This window comes from Branchiostoma floridae, chromosome 18 (assembly GCF_000003815.2).
Source record: "Branchiostoma floridae strain S238N-H82 chromosome 18, Bfl_VNyyK, whole genome shotgun sequence".
Lineage (NCBI taxonomy): Eukaryota > Metazoa > Chordata > Leptocardii > Amphioxiformes > Branchiostomatidae > Branchiostoma > Branchiostoma floridae.
Genome location: NC_049996.1, coordinates 11,256,176 through 11,271,619, shown reverse-complemented (window position 1 = coordinate 11,271,619; position 15,444 = coordinate 11,256,176). Strand labels below are relative to the sequence as shown.

Genomic DNA, 15,444 nt, shown 5'->3' with positions numbered 1-15,444 from the left:
AAAACCACCTCAAAAATGTTTGTTCTGTCATGTGACTGTAGCATCACTATTGTCGTTTTATCGTTAGATTTAAAACTGCAGCAAACACACTATTTTCTCAACCGTAAATTTGAATCCCTGCGAACCTAAAGCCTTTTACAGAATGTCATTTTTAGAACGAATCGCTAATCCGTCAGCTTTCCCTCTGTAAATGTCACGTTGGCTGATCGTTGTGAGTGGAGTGTGATTGCTTTTTTCGTGAAGCTCACTTCAGAATCTTTCATCTCTGGACATTTGTTTCCTCCGTCCTGAGATGCCCTTCAAAAGCACTGGAGAGTGCAGAGTTAGAGATCAAAGGTGCACTCAAATGGTTGGAGAGATGTTGATGTTGCTTGGGCCAGATGGCAGGAAACATTGGTAGCCGTACCTACATGCGTATTTTCTTATAGGAGCTGCAAAATTTTGCCCAGGTTCAACATCCAGAAAATGACTTTAAAGAAAAGACAGTGTCTACAATGTGCAACATCAGTTTCATCACTGAACTAGTTTGAAAGAAAAATGTATAATGGTCTATCCAATGGGTTGAACAAAGCACTACTGATTTTTTTGAAAATATTTGAATCCTTGCAAAATAAAGCTCAGTGACCTGTAACTTTCTCCATGTAGTATATTCCTTAACTCGTTCAAATTTTGTACCAAAAGATAACCTCAGTAAGGAGAAGGTTAAATGCATCTGCCGGTCCAAAAAAATTTTCTTGCAGATTTTAACCTGACAGTTGGGGTTAAGCAGATTCTGCATTTCCCTGGTATAAAAGCAGTAACGCTTGCCAACCACCCTGGTTTTATTGATCAGGGGGCCCATTTATCTGAGTAACGGCTTCTCCCGCACTTCATGCCGGCAAAAGATGAATGAAACGTCGTTAGACATTCTCCTCACGCCGGCGCGCCATCGATTTGACGTTGGAATATTGAGGGCGGATTAATGGTCTCGTGACGTCAATACGCCCACGGGAAATAAGAAGGCAGCCTTTTTATAATATTGACAAGATAAGGGGAAGATAAATACCTGGTCACATGGTTGGATAGGAGCCGCCTGATTGGTTGGCGTGCTGCAATGCTTGGATCTCATGAATGCCAATTGAGGCAAGGGTTGTTGGTGGTTTTTATCACTGATGTGCTGCCGACGGTTGTTTGTCTGCTATTAATGTAATAATTTTGACGGTTCCCATTGCGGTGTCAGCGCTTTTTTTGTGCTTAGCATGTTATGGTTCCCGTGACAGCTTGAGGAAGTGCCGGGATTTGGTGGCTCCTTTCCTCGACAAGCCTGAGTTTGGCCTCGTTTGCGTGTGTGTTCTAGTTGGGGGATTCCCCCATTCACGACGTCAAAATTCTTCCCAGGACTATGACCAAGCTTTCTGTGCGTAGCTGTCCGGACTGCCCCGGCAGCTGGTGAGTACGCTATCTCCGTTTTTTTTCCCGTTTCCTGAAATCTTTCCCGGGGTGCGTCTTCCAGTCCGTGAGCGATATTTGCACAATATTGCTGAATGAAGTTGTTTGTTGGGCCAGCTCCCCTCCGTGGGGTCGATATCTCATATCGAGTGGCTCAGAAACTCATTGCCATTGGCAATTGGTGTCAGCATTGACGTCAGAGGCGGCAGATTGATGGCACCACTACCCCATTGATGGAGGCAGGCAGCCCCTTTCCTATGGGGTAATTCGCTTCTGCCTGGTGTTCGGGCCCATTCATAAGGCTCGCCCATTCACAAAATGAAACTGGGGCCCGGGTGTTACGCCAACTCCTGGGAAAGGCACCGGGGCTTCGTTTTGTTGCAGATGAAGATAGATGTTTTAAGAAAGTTTAATTATCCTTTGATGGACGGATCACATTCACAACTTGTTATATCTCCAATATTCAAATATAAGTCTAACTTTTAAGAGATGTGAAAATGTGTATTATCTTAAAGGTTTTACGTATTTGTTTTTTTTTGCATTTAACTTTTAAGGAAGAAAACCATACATTTTGTTTTTACGATAGAATGTTACAGTTGCATTTTAGCTGCTCAAAAGATATTTCAGTACACACATATACTTCGAGATTCTAGATGACTGGTGTACAATGTCATACAAATGGAAGCAAACATAAAATTTGTATACAAATATGAGAACAAAAAGAAACAACATTCAAGCCGAAAGCCCAATGAATAATTCACAAACTTCAAAGTTCATTATCAATTAAATATTTATAGATACATGACTTATTGAACCTTCACATCATGACTTTTGATAATCTATTTTCTGAGCAAAAATAACCTTGTGGTTCAGCCAGCTAAAGATTTCAAATGTTATAGATTGAACTTGAATCAGAAAAGGGCTTTATAAAATATCAAAGATTGAAAAACAAAGGGCAACTTTAGTGGGGTATGAAATGCCCTTGTACCCTTTACAAAAGGTTTATGGTTGTCAACAACATTGAGCAACATTAGATAATTTTGATATGATTCTCTTTCTCTTTCTACCTGATATGGCAGGAAAAGATTTCTGTGCCAAATTAAGTTGTGGTACTATGCAGTATGGCGTTACGCTATGTTTTTCTTTTTTCTTGTCAGTGTCTTGATATATGTATGGCAGGAAAGGATCAAACTAAAATTTGTACATATTTTTTAGATAGCCACCTGCATTTTTTTCTCCATCTGTATATGTCTATCCCATACCAAGCATGATAACTTCATAAAAACTTACTATTTCAATCACCATTTTACAATTACCATATCTTGTTTTTTTTCTTATAAGCCTTTTCCAATCCATGTTAATGAAGTATAGTCTAACTTGATATTACTGAACTTTAAGTCGTGATGCTATTGAATATCTGTCTGTGTGGTGAACACTGAACAGTTTGGTATTTCAGTGGTGGGTAGCGGGTTGGTTTAATAGTCCAGTGGGTTTCTTGTGGGCGGAATATCCAATATTGCGTGCCCACGACCTGCCAGATCTGGTCCCTACTACCCTGACCAGGAATCCTGCGAGTACAGAGGGCTGTGTGGGTGGCTGCTGCAAATTGCAAGCAACAGAATATGTCCGGGGAAGATTACAGCAAGACTTAGCTACATTTCTGTATTTCACAGCCAATAAGTTCTCCCATGTCAACTTGTACTGCTGTTTTTGTGATGTTAAGAAAGGTATAAAAGGTATAAAAACCATATCTATAACAAGACATTAGTACAGTGCTTACTTGATTTAATGTGCTTTTTTAAAAAGTTTTCAAGGTTCGAAAGGTGTTGCTAGTTAGTCGTTGCCAAAGTTATAGTTTACTTGAGGTTATTGCCCAGACAAGGGAAAGAGCCCTTAAAATCAGACAGGAACCTAGTGGAACAGAAATATCCATCAAACAAGTGTTTCAGGTTCTGTTAAGAAGAAGTAGTATATTTGAGTCTTAATGTTTTACTTTTTAGCCTCATAGATATGTCTGTAACAAGCTCTTAATTCAGGGTTCATACATTGGTCGTGTATCCAATTTAATTGACAGAGTACAGTATTTCATTTGTGGCTTACATGCTTATATGTTGAAAGTATTTGGATGTGTTCATTGAAGGTTTTGGCCATTTAGAGTAATGAAGTTAGAATTTTTTTTGTGAATGAACAGATTAGGAGTTTGCAGTTGGATAGATGGTAATTCTGGCCTTCATTCAGAAGTTTTATGCGAGAAGTTATCAGGGAGGAAATTGCATCCACCCACGCAGGCTGTGCCTGGATCATGAAATAAGTGTAGCATGTCCAACATTGGTATGCAGGACTTTTAATGCATTATCAATACCTCTTTCTCAATGGGATATTTCTCTGTCAACCAAGGTGGAATTCTGCCTGCGTCGTGACCTTGGATTAAACGGGAATGTCGGAGGGCACCGGGAATTGATTGGTTCTTATGGGTTCATTCAGGACAAGTTCTAGAATTTAATTTGTGAGGCTTCCCTCAAGGAACTGGTAACACTAGTTCACTTTAATCTGTGGGGGTACCTATATCCAGTGTTTAATTGGGGAAAGCAAGTTGACTGACAGTGCACATGGTTTCAAACTGGCAATTTGAAACCACTGTCAATTGACTGGAAAACAATGGATATAGGTTACCCCAGGGATAAAGGTGAACTAGCATTACAGCATTTAAGAGGAAAATCTCCTTTTTTTTCTTAATCATTATGAATCAATGTTCCAAATCAATAAAGGATGGTATTCACAATATTTTATATAAGATTTATATAAGAAGTGTTCTTGTACAGGTACTTTTTTAGACAGCTTTGTTTAAGACCATGCCAGAAAACTATCTGCACCTTAAAGCCCTCATTAACATAGCATGTTATTCGTAAGTATTGTTCGTGTAAAAGGGAAAAAAATTCGAAAAAAGCAAAAGTAAAATGTTTGTGGTTGGTTTTTTTACATGTAGTTCAAACCCTTCAATATGTGTATGGGTAAATTGCAAAGTTATTGCACATCTAGTATTGAGTAATGTGAATGTGTCAATATCCATTCTACCTGCAGTGAGCTTTAGCATTACGTACATGATTTTGGGATACTTGGAATTTTAAAAAGATTTACAAACGACATATTTGGAATAAGATAGTTCACATTCACATGTGTTCCTGTCATTTGTCAAAGGTAATGTCCTGGTAAGGTAACAATTTCATCTCTTCTAATTTTTATTGTTTTTTATTTTTATTCCGTAAGGACCTTGCAAGCATGAGACAATGCGAATTGCATCCTCATTACGAGACCTGTTTACATTTACCACATAAAACTATACGTATTGCATTCCACATAACTTAAAAAATAGCTCAAAACATATAGAGCCATTGCAGCATTAAAATCTACATTATAATAGTTAATATGCATTTTACAAGTTTGTGTAATGGCTAAATCATGCAAGTAGCGCTAGTTCACCTTTATTCGCAGGGTAACCTATACTCTTTGTACCAAAAAACAGGATACTTAGGGATATCACGTTGATGGACGGTGGTTTCAAATTGCTTTTTTTTTTTCAATATAATGCAGTTTGAGACCACCGTCCATCGACTAGATATCCGGAAATACCCTGGTGTTAAATTACAATGGATAAAGGTTAACTCGTGAATAAAGGTGAACTAGCGTTAATTACTTTTAATTGTCCCATTGTCAGTCTAATCGCACAAAGGAGGAAAGAGTATTGCTTATGTTGTGAGGAATGCTTTTCAATGCAATAGTCAAGGACAGATCCTTAAAGATACGAAATAAGGGAAGATATATGACTTAAAGGTGAGGAAGTGTCTTAAGCTGAAGAGTGGAAGATGATGGACTACATGTAGTTGTGTTGGCTGTACATTGCGTTGTAATCCAACCAAATGAATTGCTGTCATTTGAATGGGAGAAAAATGTCTTAATGACATGCCATCTCATACAGCGCACACTTAAGCCATCAGCGGCGTAGTTCTGCAGATAATGGTTGCCACGGTAACGCTGACATGAGAGATCTATACCCCGCTAGCACAAGGGAAATGATTTGCCCTGCGACCTTTCGGAAACCATGACACCTCACAAAACAAGTTCTTCAAAGGATAAGAATTTCCTCTGCACAGCAGCCATGGTTTGGCGATTCTGGATATGTGGGTACGTAGAAAACGATTGCGTAGCGATCACTAAATGTATCGGGATTGAACTGTGACTAACAGCAGCTAAACCATATGCTACGTTAGTTGGGAGTCATGCAAATATGAAGCTTGGAAACATAGGTGTATCATATACAGTTTGTGTCATTAAGGTTGTATATGTCATGTAGGTACATGATATGTTTCCTCTTTCTTATTAAGAGCCACTCCTTTTGGAATGGACAGTCAATATTTGAATTTTTGACATGAATATACAATATGATGATTCTCCGATATGTGGGTGGGTGGTCAATATGTATAAGAAATGGATTCATAGCTTTGTGATTTTAAGCTCAAGTTGTTGTTTCTATCAGGCAGTGGTCTTTGAAACTGGTTTAGTTAGCCCATGTTATTGCCTGCGGTTATACTACAAACAAGATTGGTAGTTACCTTTGAAGTTGTAGGAGCAGAGAATCTGATGTTTAGATGCTTTTATTTGTGGTTCGTCTCTTGTGACTTGTATAATGTGTATCATATTATTATGTCCAACCTGCAATATTTTTTTGCCTATGGAGAAATCTTATGATGTGATTTTAATCTATGAAGATCCCTTACTCACTTTGACTGCATCAAACACACTTGGAACTCTTTGAGTTTGACTAGTTACATTTTCATTTTTTTCCTCATTGGTCATCATGTATCAAGACCTGATCCTGACTGTGAGTGATGAGGAATAGCTGATCAATAGTAGAAGCAGGGTTATGAAGGTTGCCTGGGAACTTCCCCACCCGTTTAGACCAGAATAGATTTGATCCACTCACACTAGGAAACCGACCCGAATCGTGGTGATTGCGATTCTTCCTTGGTCTTTCACAACTTTTTTTCCATCCATTTGTTGCAAATTCGTTCCTAAAGAAGCATTATGGACAAGAAAGTAGATCCGAGTAGTAAATTAAAACAATTGTTTCTGTCACTTCTTTCAGTAAACTGTGCATAGAGGACAGCGATGAAACCGACCCGAATCGCAGCCCCACGCCGTGCACTTCCCAGTGTGCACCTGGGGAGAAGTCCTCGTCCTCTGACAACGCGCAGAACGTGCAGCTCCAGTACACCGGAGCCAACCGCAGTGGCAGCTGGTTTGACGGGCTCCTGGGCTGCCTCAGGCCTGTGTGGACCATCATAGGAAAGGCAACGACGAATGAACTGAAAAATGGAGGTAGGTTGCAGCACAGTGCATGTCTTTCATGTCCTAGGGTGGCATGCGTAGTCCAGTGGTTAGCTGCCCTGCCTCTGGAACTAGAAGCTGTGAGTTCGATTCCAGCTGTGTTGCTCACCCGACATGCACGCTACTGGAAATGGTTGCAGTCCTTAGGACAGATTGTTAAGCTTTACCCACTGTTTATTGTTCTTGTGAATAAGAACTAGGGGAATTTCCCCAGTACAATGAACCTGTAACTTACATAGTGTCTGTCCTCTATGTCACGACCAGTGGAAGACTAGCTCTTCAGTGAGCTAAAACTGGATAGAGATCACTTTCCTTTTTCCTTTCCTAGTCTTTTATGCAAAGTGCTGTATTCTAAAACCACGAATTACCAAGAATCAAAACTTGAACATATATATTTTCAGAAGTTGAAGGAAAATGTTCCCATAATATTCTTTAGTGTTATGTGTGATTCAGTGTTCTCGCCAGGCCTTTTCAGCATAGCGGGCCGATACGCTGTGGGCTGGAAAAATGACGCTGTAAAAAGCCCGCTACGCTGCTATTTCATCCAGCATAGCGGCAAAAAAATGGGGAATAAAAGAAAAATATCGTAGTAAAAATACATAGGCACGCGCCAAGCACGCGCCTTTGCTGTTTCAGGAAGTTATCAACTCGAAGGGAGGTGTTTTACATCACCGGCCCGCCGTACCGCTGTCTCGCAGCCCCTCCCACCCCCTTGCGTTCCCGCGCGCGGAAATGTAAACACAGACGCGAGAGGGCCTTGCCCGCACGTGATTAGCGGGGTGGGATCTCTCCCCGGAACAGCCAATGTGTATAAAATTTCCCGCCAATGTCCTTATTTGGGGAGCGGCGTTGATAAACAGAGGCTGTTACTAGCAGTTGCGTCTTTCTTTTTCAGTACGGAAAATAGAATCAATTATTTCTGACACATTTCAAGAGCAAGAACGGGTCGCGTTCCAAAATTTCCTGTTCTAAATTTTGCGTGTGCCGCCCTGCGTTCGTGCCCCCAAAAAATATAAAATGAGTAGCGCGTGTGCTGCGAGTGATCAGTGGGGTGTGATCCATCCCCGGAACAGCCAGTTCCTGGAGAATGTCCTTATTTGGGGAGGTCGGTTGACCAACATAGGCTGTTACTGATAGTTGCGTAATTTTTATTTCAGCGCGGGAAATAGAATCAATTCTTTCCGACATAATTCTGGAGCAAGAGCGGGTCGCTTTCCCAAAATTCCTGTTCTAAATTTAAAGCTCTTTGTATCGGCATTCGTAAGATACAAACCATCGTAAGTTTGTATGTAAAACCCGGGCGTTAGTTTCGCCGACAAGCCTCGCCTTGCGGCCCCGCCCACAAACCGCCAGGGCAGTGTCGGCATCTTTACGATTTGATGAAAGGGCCGCCGGCTATCAATCAAACGCGGCTGTTGTTTACAGTTTCAGTCATGTGCCGTGTGTAAGTTTACAGCGAACTTCATGCTGCGTAATATTACATTCCTTGGACTTTCTTTCCCACAGCGATGCTTCTACGAAATATTTATTAGACTGTAACACCGAGTCCCACATGTTTTAAAGAATGGAATCTGACGCGGAACAGCGGTTTTTACCGGGTATTTTCTTGAAACATGTCCGTGGGAATATCGTCTAAACTCTAACGGCGAGGACGCAGGGAGACCGTCAACAAAAGTCCGCTGCTAACAGCGATACTAGCGCTATAAACAAGCGCTTCAACTTCGGATGGCAACCAGGACAATATTTTTAAGTACTGTTGAGCTGAGTAAAGTTTGTTGTTTATGAGTTTTTAGTTGTCTGTGAAGCTTTGACCCGAAATATTGTTACGTCAAACTGCTGAAGAGAAGTTAAGTGACTGCTGCGATTATCGTAGATATGGCCCTAAAAAATGATAAAATAAGCCTTCTCAATAGCCTAAAATGCAAGAGCTTCCGGGGGGCTTCGCCCCCCTGGGTCCCCCCAACGGGGCTCTGCCCCTGGACCCCGCCGGGGGCCTTCGGCGGCCCCCGGACCCCTGCCCGACGCTGTGAAAAATTCCTGGCGAGAACACTGGTGTGATTAATGTGTGTATAGTACAACAAAGATCAGAGATCTATCTATATCCCATAGTATAGTTGACTGATAATTTTCAATGTAATTTTTATGGCTAAGTTTTATTTATTAAACCGCTCACAAAAGAAGACAGCCTTTGATAAAGCAGGAGAAGTCAGTAGGGAGAAAGATACGAATTCAAGAATTCTTTCTTTGATATCTTTTCGGGATGCATTCTAAACTTTTCATATGTATCAGTGTGTGGAATTAGTCTAATATACAGGAGGTCACAAGACAGCAGTGAAGAAAAAGAACGTATGTCCTTCCTTTGACCTATACAATTTGACCAGAGAGACTGACATTGATAAGTTGCATGTATTGGTTGGTTGCGATAAGCTCTGACATCACCCCCCTATACAGCCTAATGAGTTAAAGGATCAGACCAAAGTGCTCGCCTGTCACACAAACAGAACAAAAGAAGCGCCCATCACAATCCGCCAACTGATCCTCTGCGCATCATACATAATTAAACTCGTGACCAACGCTGGGCCCCACAACGAGGCTTTGACGTCAATGACTATTTATAACCGGGTATAAATCAATTAACGTTACAGCGCGCTCTTTTGTACCCCAGTCAATTGAAAGTCAGTATGACAGAACGAATATGAGTAATGTTGAAGGAAATTCTGCATCACCGGAGTTCACATTATATGTGCGATTCTCTAAATGACATTTCTTGTTTGACATATAATGTTACTGTAAATGATGTACATACAAAATTAGCAATAACTTGATGTCAATTTCATGTAATAAAACTAGATGGTCCTTATGTCACTTCTTGCCAAGCACAATAACCATAGCATGTCCAGAACACTATCAAAACTGGAGGTTCTTCTACAGTACCATAGAAAGCCACTAGGGGGGCCATAATCTACTCTTTTCTTCATTTTGCCCAAACACCTAGCAACATGCCAAATATGCTAAAAATCTATCCACAACTTCTCTAGCTTTTGCTGTTAACATGCCCCTTCATGGTAAAGAATTAATAACCAAAAATGTTGACTTACAAAATTGTATCAAATCATAATGATTTATCAAATCAGTGAAAAATTCAGGAAGTGGTTTTCTACATGCTTGACTTAATGTATCATGTTTAGTCATACATGAATAGAAATATTATATAAATCAACTATAAAGTATTGGGTTAAGGATTTGGGTTTCTTTCCTACTTGTTCATTGTGCAAAGTTGAACGCTCCGTAAAAAGAAGTCTCTAAGTGTTGTCTATGAATGATGTGTTCTTAAGTCAATGAAGCAGGTTTTGTCTCTTACCCTTCCTGTGTTCCAGATGACTGGGAGATTCCATTTGAGAACATCTGTAACCTGCAGTGGTTGGGGAGCGGCGCGCAGGGCGCCGTGTTCCTGGGAACGCTCAACGGAGAGAAGGTGGCCGTGAAGAAGGTTCGGGAGGAGACGGAGACAGAGATCAGGCACCTGAGGAAACTGAACCATCCCAACATTATCAAGTTCAAGTACGCTGTAGACCATCCTGTTAGGTCATCTTTATATAGCTGCAGTTTGCCTTTAGTTTAGCCTTCCATGGACAGTTGTTGGATTACAAATGTACATTTATGTCATAGAGACAACAATGATTAGGTTTTATATGTCACATGTCTGATAACTCAGAACTTCATGACATAAAAACAGAAAATGCATTTCTGTAAGCTTACATGTAGAATGGCAAATATGACAACAGATATCAACAATATAAGCCCTCCAACAATGCGTGGGATTAAAAAATCTAAACCTGAAGAAATTTATTGATTGAATTCTAGACTGGGATTGTGAGAAAGTATATTGATATTTTCATTCTGATATTATACATATTTCCTCATGACCACCATGAAAAGAAATCTGCATGCCAATTTGAGCTTTCTTATGAAGAAATAAAGGTTCAAACAAACAAACCAGCAATGTCTCATCTGCCCTTCCCTCTGTCTGTTACAGGGGTGTGTGTACGCAGGCGCCGTGCTACTGCATCATCATGGAGTACTGTCCGCAGGGCCAGCTGTACGAGAACATCCGCAGGGGGCTGGAGATCCCCCCCATGCGCATGGTGGAGTGGGCCAAGCAGATTGCCAGTGGCATGTACTACCTCCACCAGCACAAGATCATCCACAGGGACCTCAAGTCACCCAAGTAAGTTTAGTCTCTGTCTTTAATGTTTTAGCACTAGTACTGAATGAAAATACCAGAATCAAAAAGAGGCAGGCACGCCAAAATGCTGTTACTCAGGCAACTGGATATGATTTTGGAAACTATCAGACATTTCAGGTACCATCCACTATCTTTTGTCAGTGACACTGTAACTGCTTTTTGACGTATTTTATTACCTGGATGTCTAAGTCTCTAACCTTCATTGATGTTAATAGAGGCAGGCTTTTTTTAAATCACTGCACACGTAAAACTTTGATAGGAGTTAGGTAACAATATAAACAAGATGAACTACATTTCTTAAAGTTAGTTTGATTCAAAAGTTGTCTTGATATAGCCATAAACGTACAATTTTAAGTATTGAAATAAGGCATATAAGTAGAATAACATAAATAGTTTAAGTTTTGACATCTTCTTTCCATCAGTGTGCTGCTTGGGGTGAACGACAGCCTGAAGATCTCAGACTTCGGAACGAGCAAGCTGTGGAGCGACAGAAGCACGCAGATGTCCTTCGCGGGAACGGTCGCGTGGATGGCGCCGGAGGTCATCAGGAATGAACCGGTGTCGGAAAAAGTGGACATCTGGTCATTTGGTGTGGTCCTCTGGGAGTTACTGACCGGAGAGTCACCTTACAAGGTATGGACTGTTTTCTTTTGCGTGTGGAATTATGAGTATGTTGTGCTTTATTCTTATCCCAGGCAAACTCTGCATAGCATGTTTTTCTGAAAAGCATGTTTTATATAGACCGTAAAAAGCTAATGACGTCTTAGTTTTGTTGTACAGAAAGATGTTTTGCATACTTCATTTATCCAGACACATATTTCTATTTAACACGATAAAGTTGCCTTGCATATATCTAACTGCTCAGAGAAAACTTTATTTTAAATCTATACAAATAATAGACAGTGAATATAGAACTTGGTGTGTAATATGTATTAAGCTTTTATATTCAATTGTTGTTCTTGACATTTTCTTTCCAGGCAGCAGAACTTTTGCATAATACCTGTCCATTCTTCCTCATGTTTCCTGTAGGATGTAGACTCTTCAGCCATCATCTGGGGGGTGGGGAGTAACAGTCTCCACCTGCCTGTACCCACCACCTGTCCCGAAGGATTCAAACTTCTCCTCAAACAGTGCTGGTCAGTTTTTAGGCTTTGGCTTGGTTGTTTAGAAACGTGTGTGTGTGTGGCTGTGTGTATGTATGTGTGTGTGTGTGTATGCATGTGTGTTTGTGTGTGCTTTTCACATGTCTCTGTGTGTGTGCGTGTGTGTGCATGTGATTGTACGTGTGTGCGTGCATGCTTGTATATGTGTGTGTGTGCATGTGTGTGTGTGTGTGGTTTTCACATGTCTCTGTGTCAGTGTATGTGTGTGCATGTGCTTGTATGTGTGTGTGCATGCCTGCTTGTACGTGTGTATGTGTGTGACTCTGCTATAATATCCAGTTACTAAATTCTTTTCTTAAAGTGTTAAATATTTTAACGAATACATATTTCATATCTAATGTTCATGGGGTTACTATGGTTATTTTCTTGGAGTGGCAAAGACTGTAATGAATTCTGATTTTCTATCCAAATACAGGTCTGGTAAGCCTCGGAATCGACCTTCCTTCAAACACATCCTCATGCACCTTGACATTGCTGGATGTGAGATCATCGGGCAGAACAGAGACACCTACTTCAAGACTCAGGTATGGTTTTCTTTCACTTCACAATCACTTCAGTCTATTTCCAAAAAAATAGATGTACAGTGAATTGTACAGTGTACATAATGGGTAATACGTCTTGTTCATTGAGCAGCTCATTGAGCTGCTCATAATCTAAAGATGTGATCATTTTTATTAGAAGTTTTTTAGAGCAATGCCTTAGCATTTTATTTATATGCAAGTCCAATTCATCAGATCTTTGTGATTTTTGCTGCTTTTTGTACAAAAGCTACATTCTCATGTGTATAGCTTGTACAAAATATGCACTATAAGAGAAAATAGGTCAACACATACATGTAGTTTACCCTAAATATTTTTCCTTGATGGACCTTAAAGGAGAGTTGGCGGGAAGAGATCTCCATCCACTTTGAGAAGATCCGCAGCGAGGGGAACCAGATCCACAAACTGGACGAGGAGCTGGTGTCCAGGAGGCGGGAGGAGCTGCGCCACGCCATGGACATTCGGGAACACTACGAGAAGAAACTAGAGCGAGCCAACAACCTGTACATGGAGCTGAGCACGTGTATGCTTCAGTTGGAGAACAGGGAAAGGGAACTCATGAGGTAATTATTCTGTGTGATGCTCTGTACCCCTAGCCTGGGTACCATCCGGGTAGTGGTTGGCTCCCATGTTTGCTTCTGCTACCTGTCTGGAGACCTGCACATTCAAACCTGATGATGAGCGAATTAAAGAATGGGTTAAAGAGCGCTTGTTCGATGACAACGTGAACAGGCCCTCCTGCAAGCGGACGGTGGGCTTTACGGGTGATGGAACACCACCTGTTCAAACAAGTGCTTGAACCCTTTCCTTAATTTGCTCATGTGTAGGGACCAATCAACGCCCTTGTCCAAAATTTGGACAATTCCAGATGTTCAAGATTACCAGACGGAACGGCAGAGAAGCGACTGTATATAGTGTATGATAAATGTCAGAGTGAGAAGCAACTGTATATAGTTTATAATCAACACTGGAGCAAACTACTTCCCGGATGGTACCCAGGCTACTTTACTCCACTTCATTTTTCAATGCTTAATTGCACAAATTTGTGTAATTATCAGATACATCTGTAATTGGGTTCTTATGTGCCACCAGGCTAGAAAGGAGAAGAAAAAGAAGAGGAAGAAATGGGTCAGTTAAAGTTGAAAATGGGTGTCGTATGCAGCTTATTTTTCACACTATTCAGATTGAAAAATATGGCAAATGTTTTACTTTTTTAGCTTCCTTTGAAGATTTTTCTAGAACACACTGGATTAAAACTGACTTGCTATATAAAGTTGTAAATAAGCCATAGATTTTAGTTTTTGTACTTCCTCGATCCTGTATGTGTATTGGGGTGATATTTTATATTGTTTGGACAGAGTTCGATGTTGGTGCTCATTGGCTGAATTTTAACTGGTAATCTTATCATGTTTGACCGACAAGCTTGCATGTGATTGGTCAAAGATGTCAAGAGCATTGACTCTGATTGGTCAGTAAGTTGATATGTTCACCTCCTTCCTGTAGGAAAGAGAAGCTTGCATGTGATTGGTCAAAGTTGTCAAGAGCATTGACTCTGATTGGTCAGTAAGCTAAATATGTTTACCTCCTTCCTGTAGGAAAGAGAAGCTGTTAGACATGAAGCTGAAGAAGGAGAAGATTTCCATCAAGCCGATGATCAAGGCCCAGCATCAGGCTGTGGAGAGACTCATGAAGAACAAGGGAGCAAAGTACAAGACAAGTCTTCATCTTCTTCAGAGGTTGGTTTCTTTCCTTACCTTCCTTACAGTTACAACATTTCATTGCCTTCGTTACAGTTACAACATTTCAACACTTCCTTGTCTTGATATGATAGTCATATATTGCATGGAATTTTCACTGTGAACAGATGATTGGAACAGGTATATTGTACCTGTATCTGTATCTATATAGGCGGTATAACCGCCCTTCTGCGTAACACACCAGCTTCGCAGGCATGCGGCGCAGCAGCAGTTGTGTTTATATTACCAAGAGTATGACAGCTATGTAACAAAATTTACTAGTATAAGTTATACATGGGATACATTGAACAGTAGATGTTGTGTTAGCGATGCAGTGTCTGTAGATAATTCACAGGCTTAATTGATTGAAGAAAGACGTCCTTTGATCAGAGAGCTAGACTGTTTTGAAAATGTTGTTAAAGATGTTTTGCTTGTGTCCTATTGTTAGAGTTGACAGTCCGTCCTCAGAGCCCAGGCACTATGGAGATGCCGAGCACTAAGTTACATTAATATGGGAGATGGCAGGAAGTGGGAATTTTTGAATGGGAGGTTCGGGAATTGGGCAAAATAGGACCGCCAATTCTGAGAAGCAACAAACAAAATTGGTGTGGCCTAAAGATGTTTTACTTGTGTCTCGTTGTTAGAGTTGACAGTCCGTCCTCAGAGCCCAGGCACTACGGAGATGCCGAGCACTACGTCCACTTCTCACCGCGCAGCTCTCCGTCCTCACCGCGACACTCGCCCAGCAAGCTGCGGGGGCAGCGCAGGATGCACCGCAGGAGCACCATAAGCCATGGGGGGTCCGCCCCTGGGTCCCCGCTCGCGTCTAACAAGGTAAGCAAGCCTACCCTAACCAGATGCAGTGTAATAAAACATTCTGTGTTTGGAGTAGGAAAGTACAGGCTTTCGAAAGAAGTAATTGGCAAGATGTAATGCAGGAGTACCGT

General features: G+C 41.0%; 1 protein-coding gene across 7 annotated transcripts in view; it reads left to right on the top strand.

The window, feature by feature from the left end:
- The window catches only part of LOC118405660 (mitogen-activated protein kinase kinase kinase 12-like), a 36,848-nt gene that overhangs the window by 18,368 nt on the left and 3,036 nt on the right, over nt 1-15,444 (top strand). For 4 of the 7 annotated variants that reach the window (XM_035805243.1, XM_035805239.1, XM_035805240.1 and 1 more), the window contains exons 3-12: nt 6,572-6,804; nt 10,191-10,374; nt 10,850-11,041; nt 11,482-11,692; nt 12,089-12,195; nt 12,638-12,746; nt 13,098-13,324; nt 13,854-13,889; nt 14,357-14,497; nt 15,142-15,331. In XM_035805243.1, the coding sequence (XP_035661136.1) occupies nt 6,572-6,804; nt 10,191-10,374; nt 10,850-11,041; nt 11,482-11,692; nt 12,089-12,195; nt 12,638-12,746; nt 13,098-13,324; nt 13,854-13,889; nt 14,357-14,497; nt 15,142-15,331 (1,630 nt within the window). Of the gene's footprint in view, nt 1-1,167; nt 1,429-6,571; nt 6,805-10,190; nt 10,375-10,849; nt 11,042-11,481; nt 11,693-12,088; nt 12,196-12,637; nt 12,747-13,097; nt 13,325-13,853; nt 13,890-14,356; nt 14,498-15,141; nt 15,332-15,444 lie in introns of those variants that run through there. The other 3 variants (XM_035805245.1, XM_035805242.1, XM_035805244.1) reach the window with 3 other exon arrangements.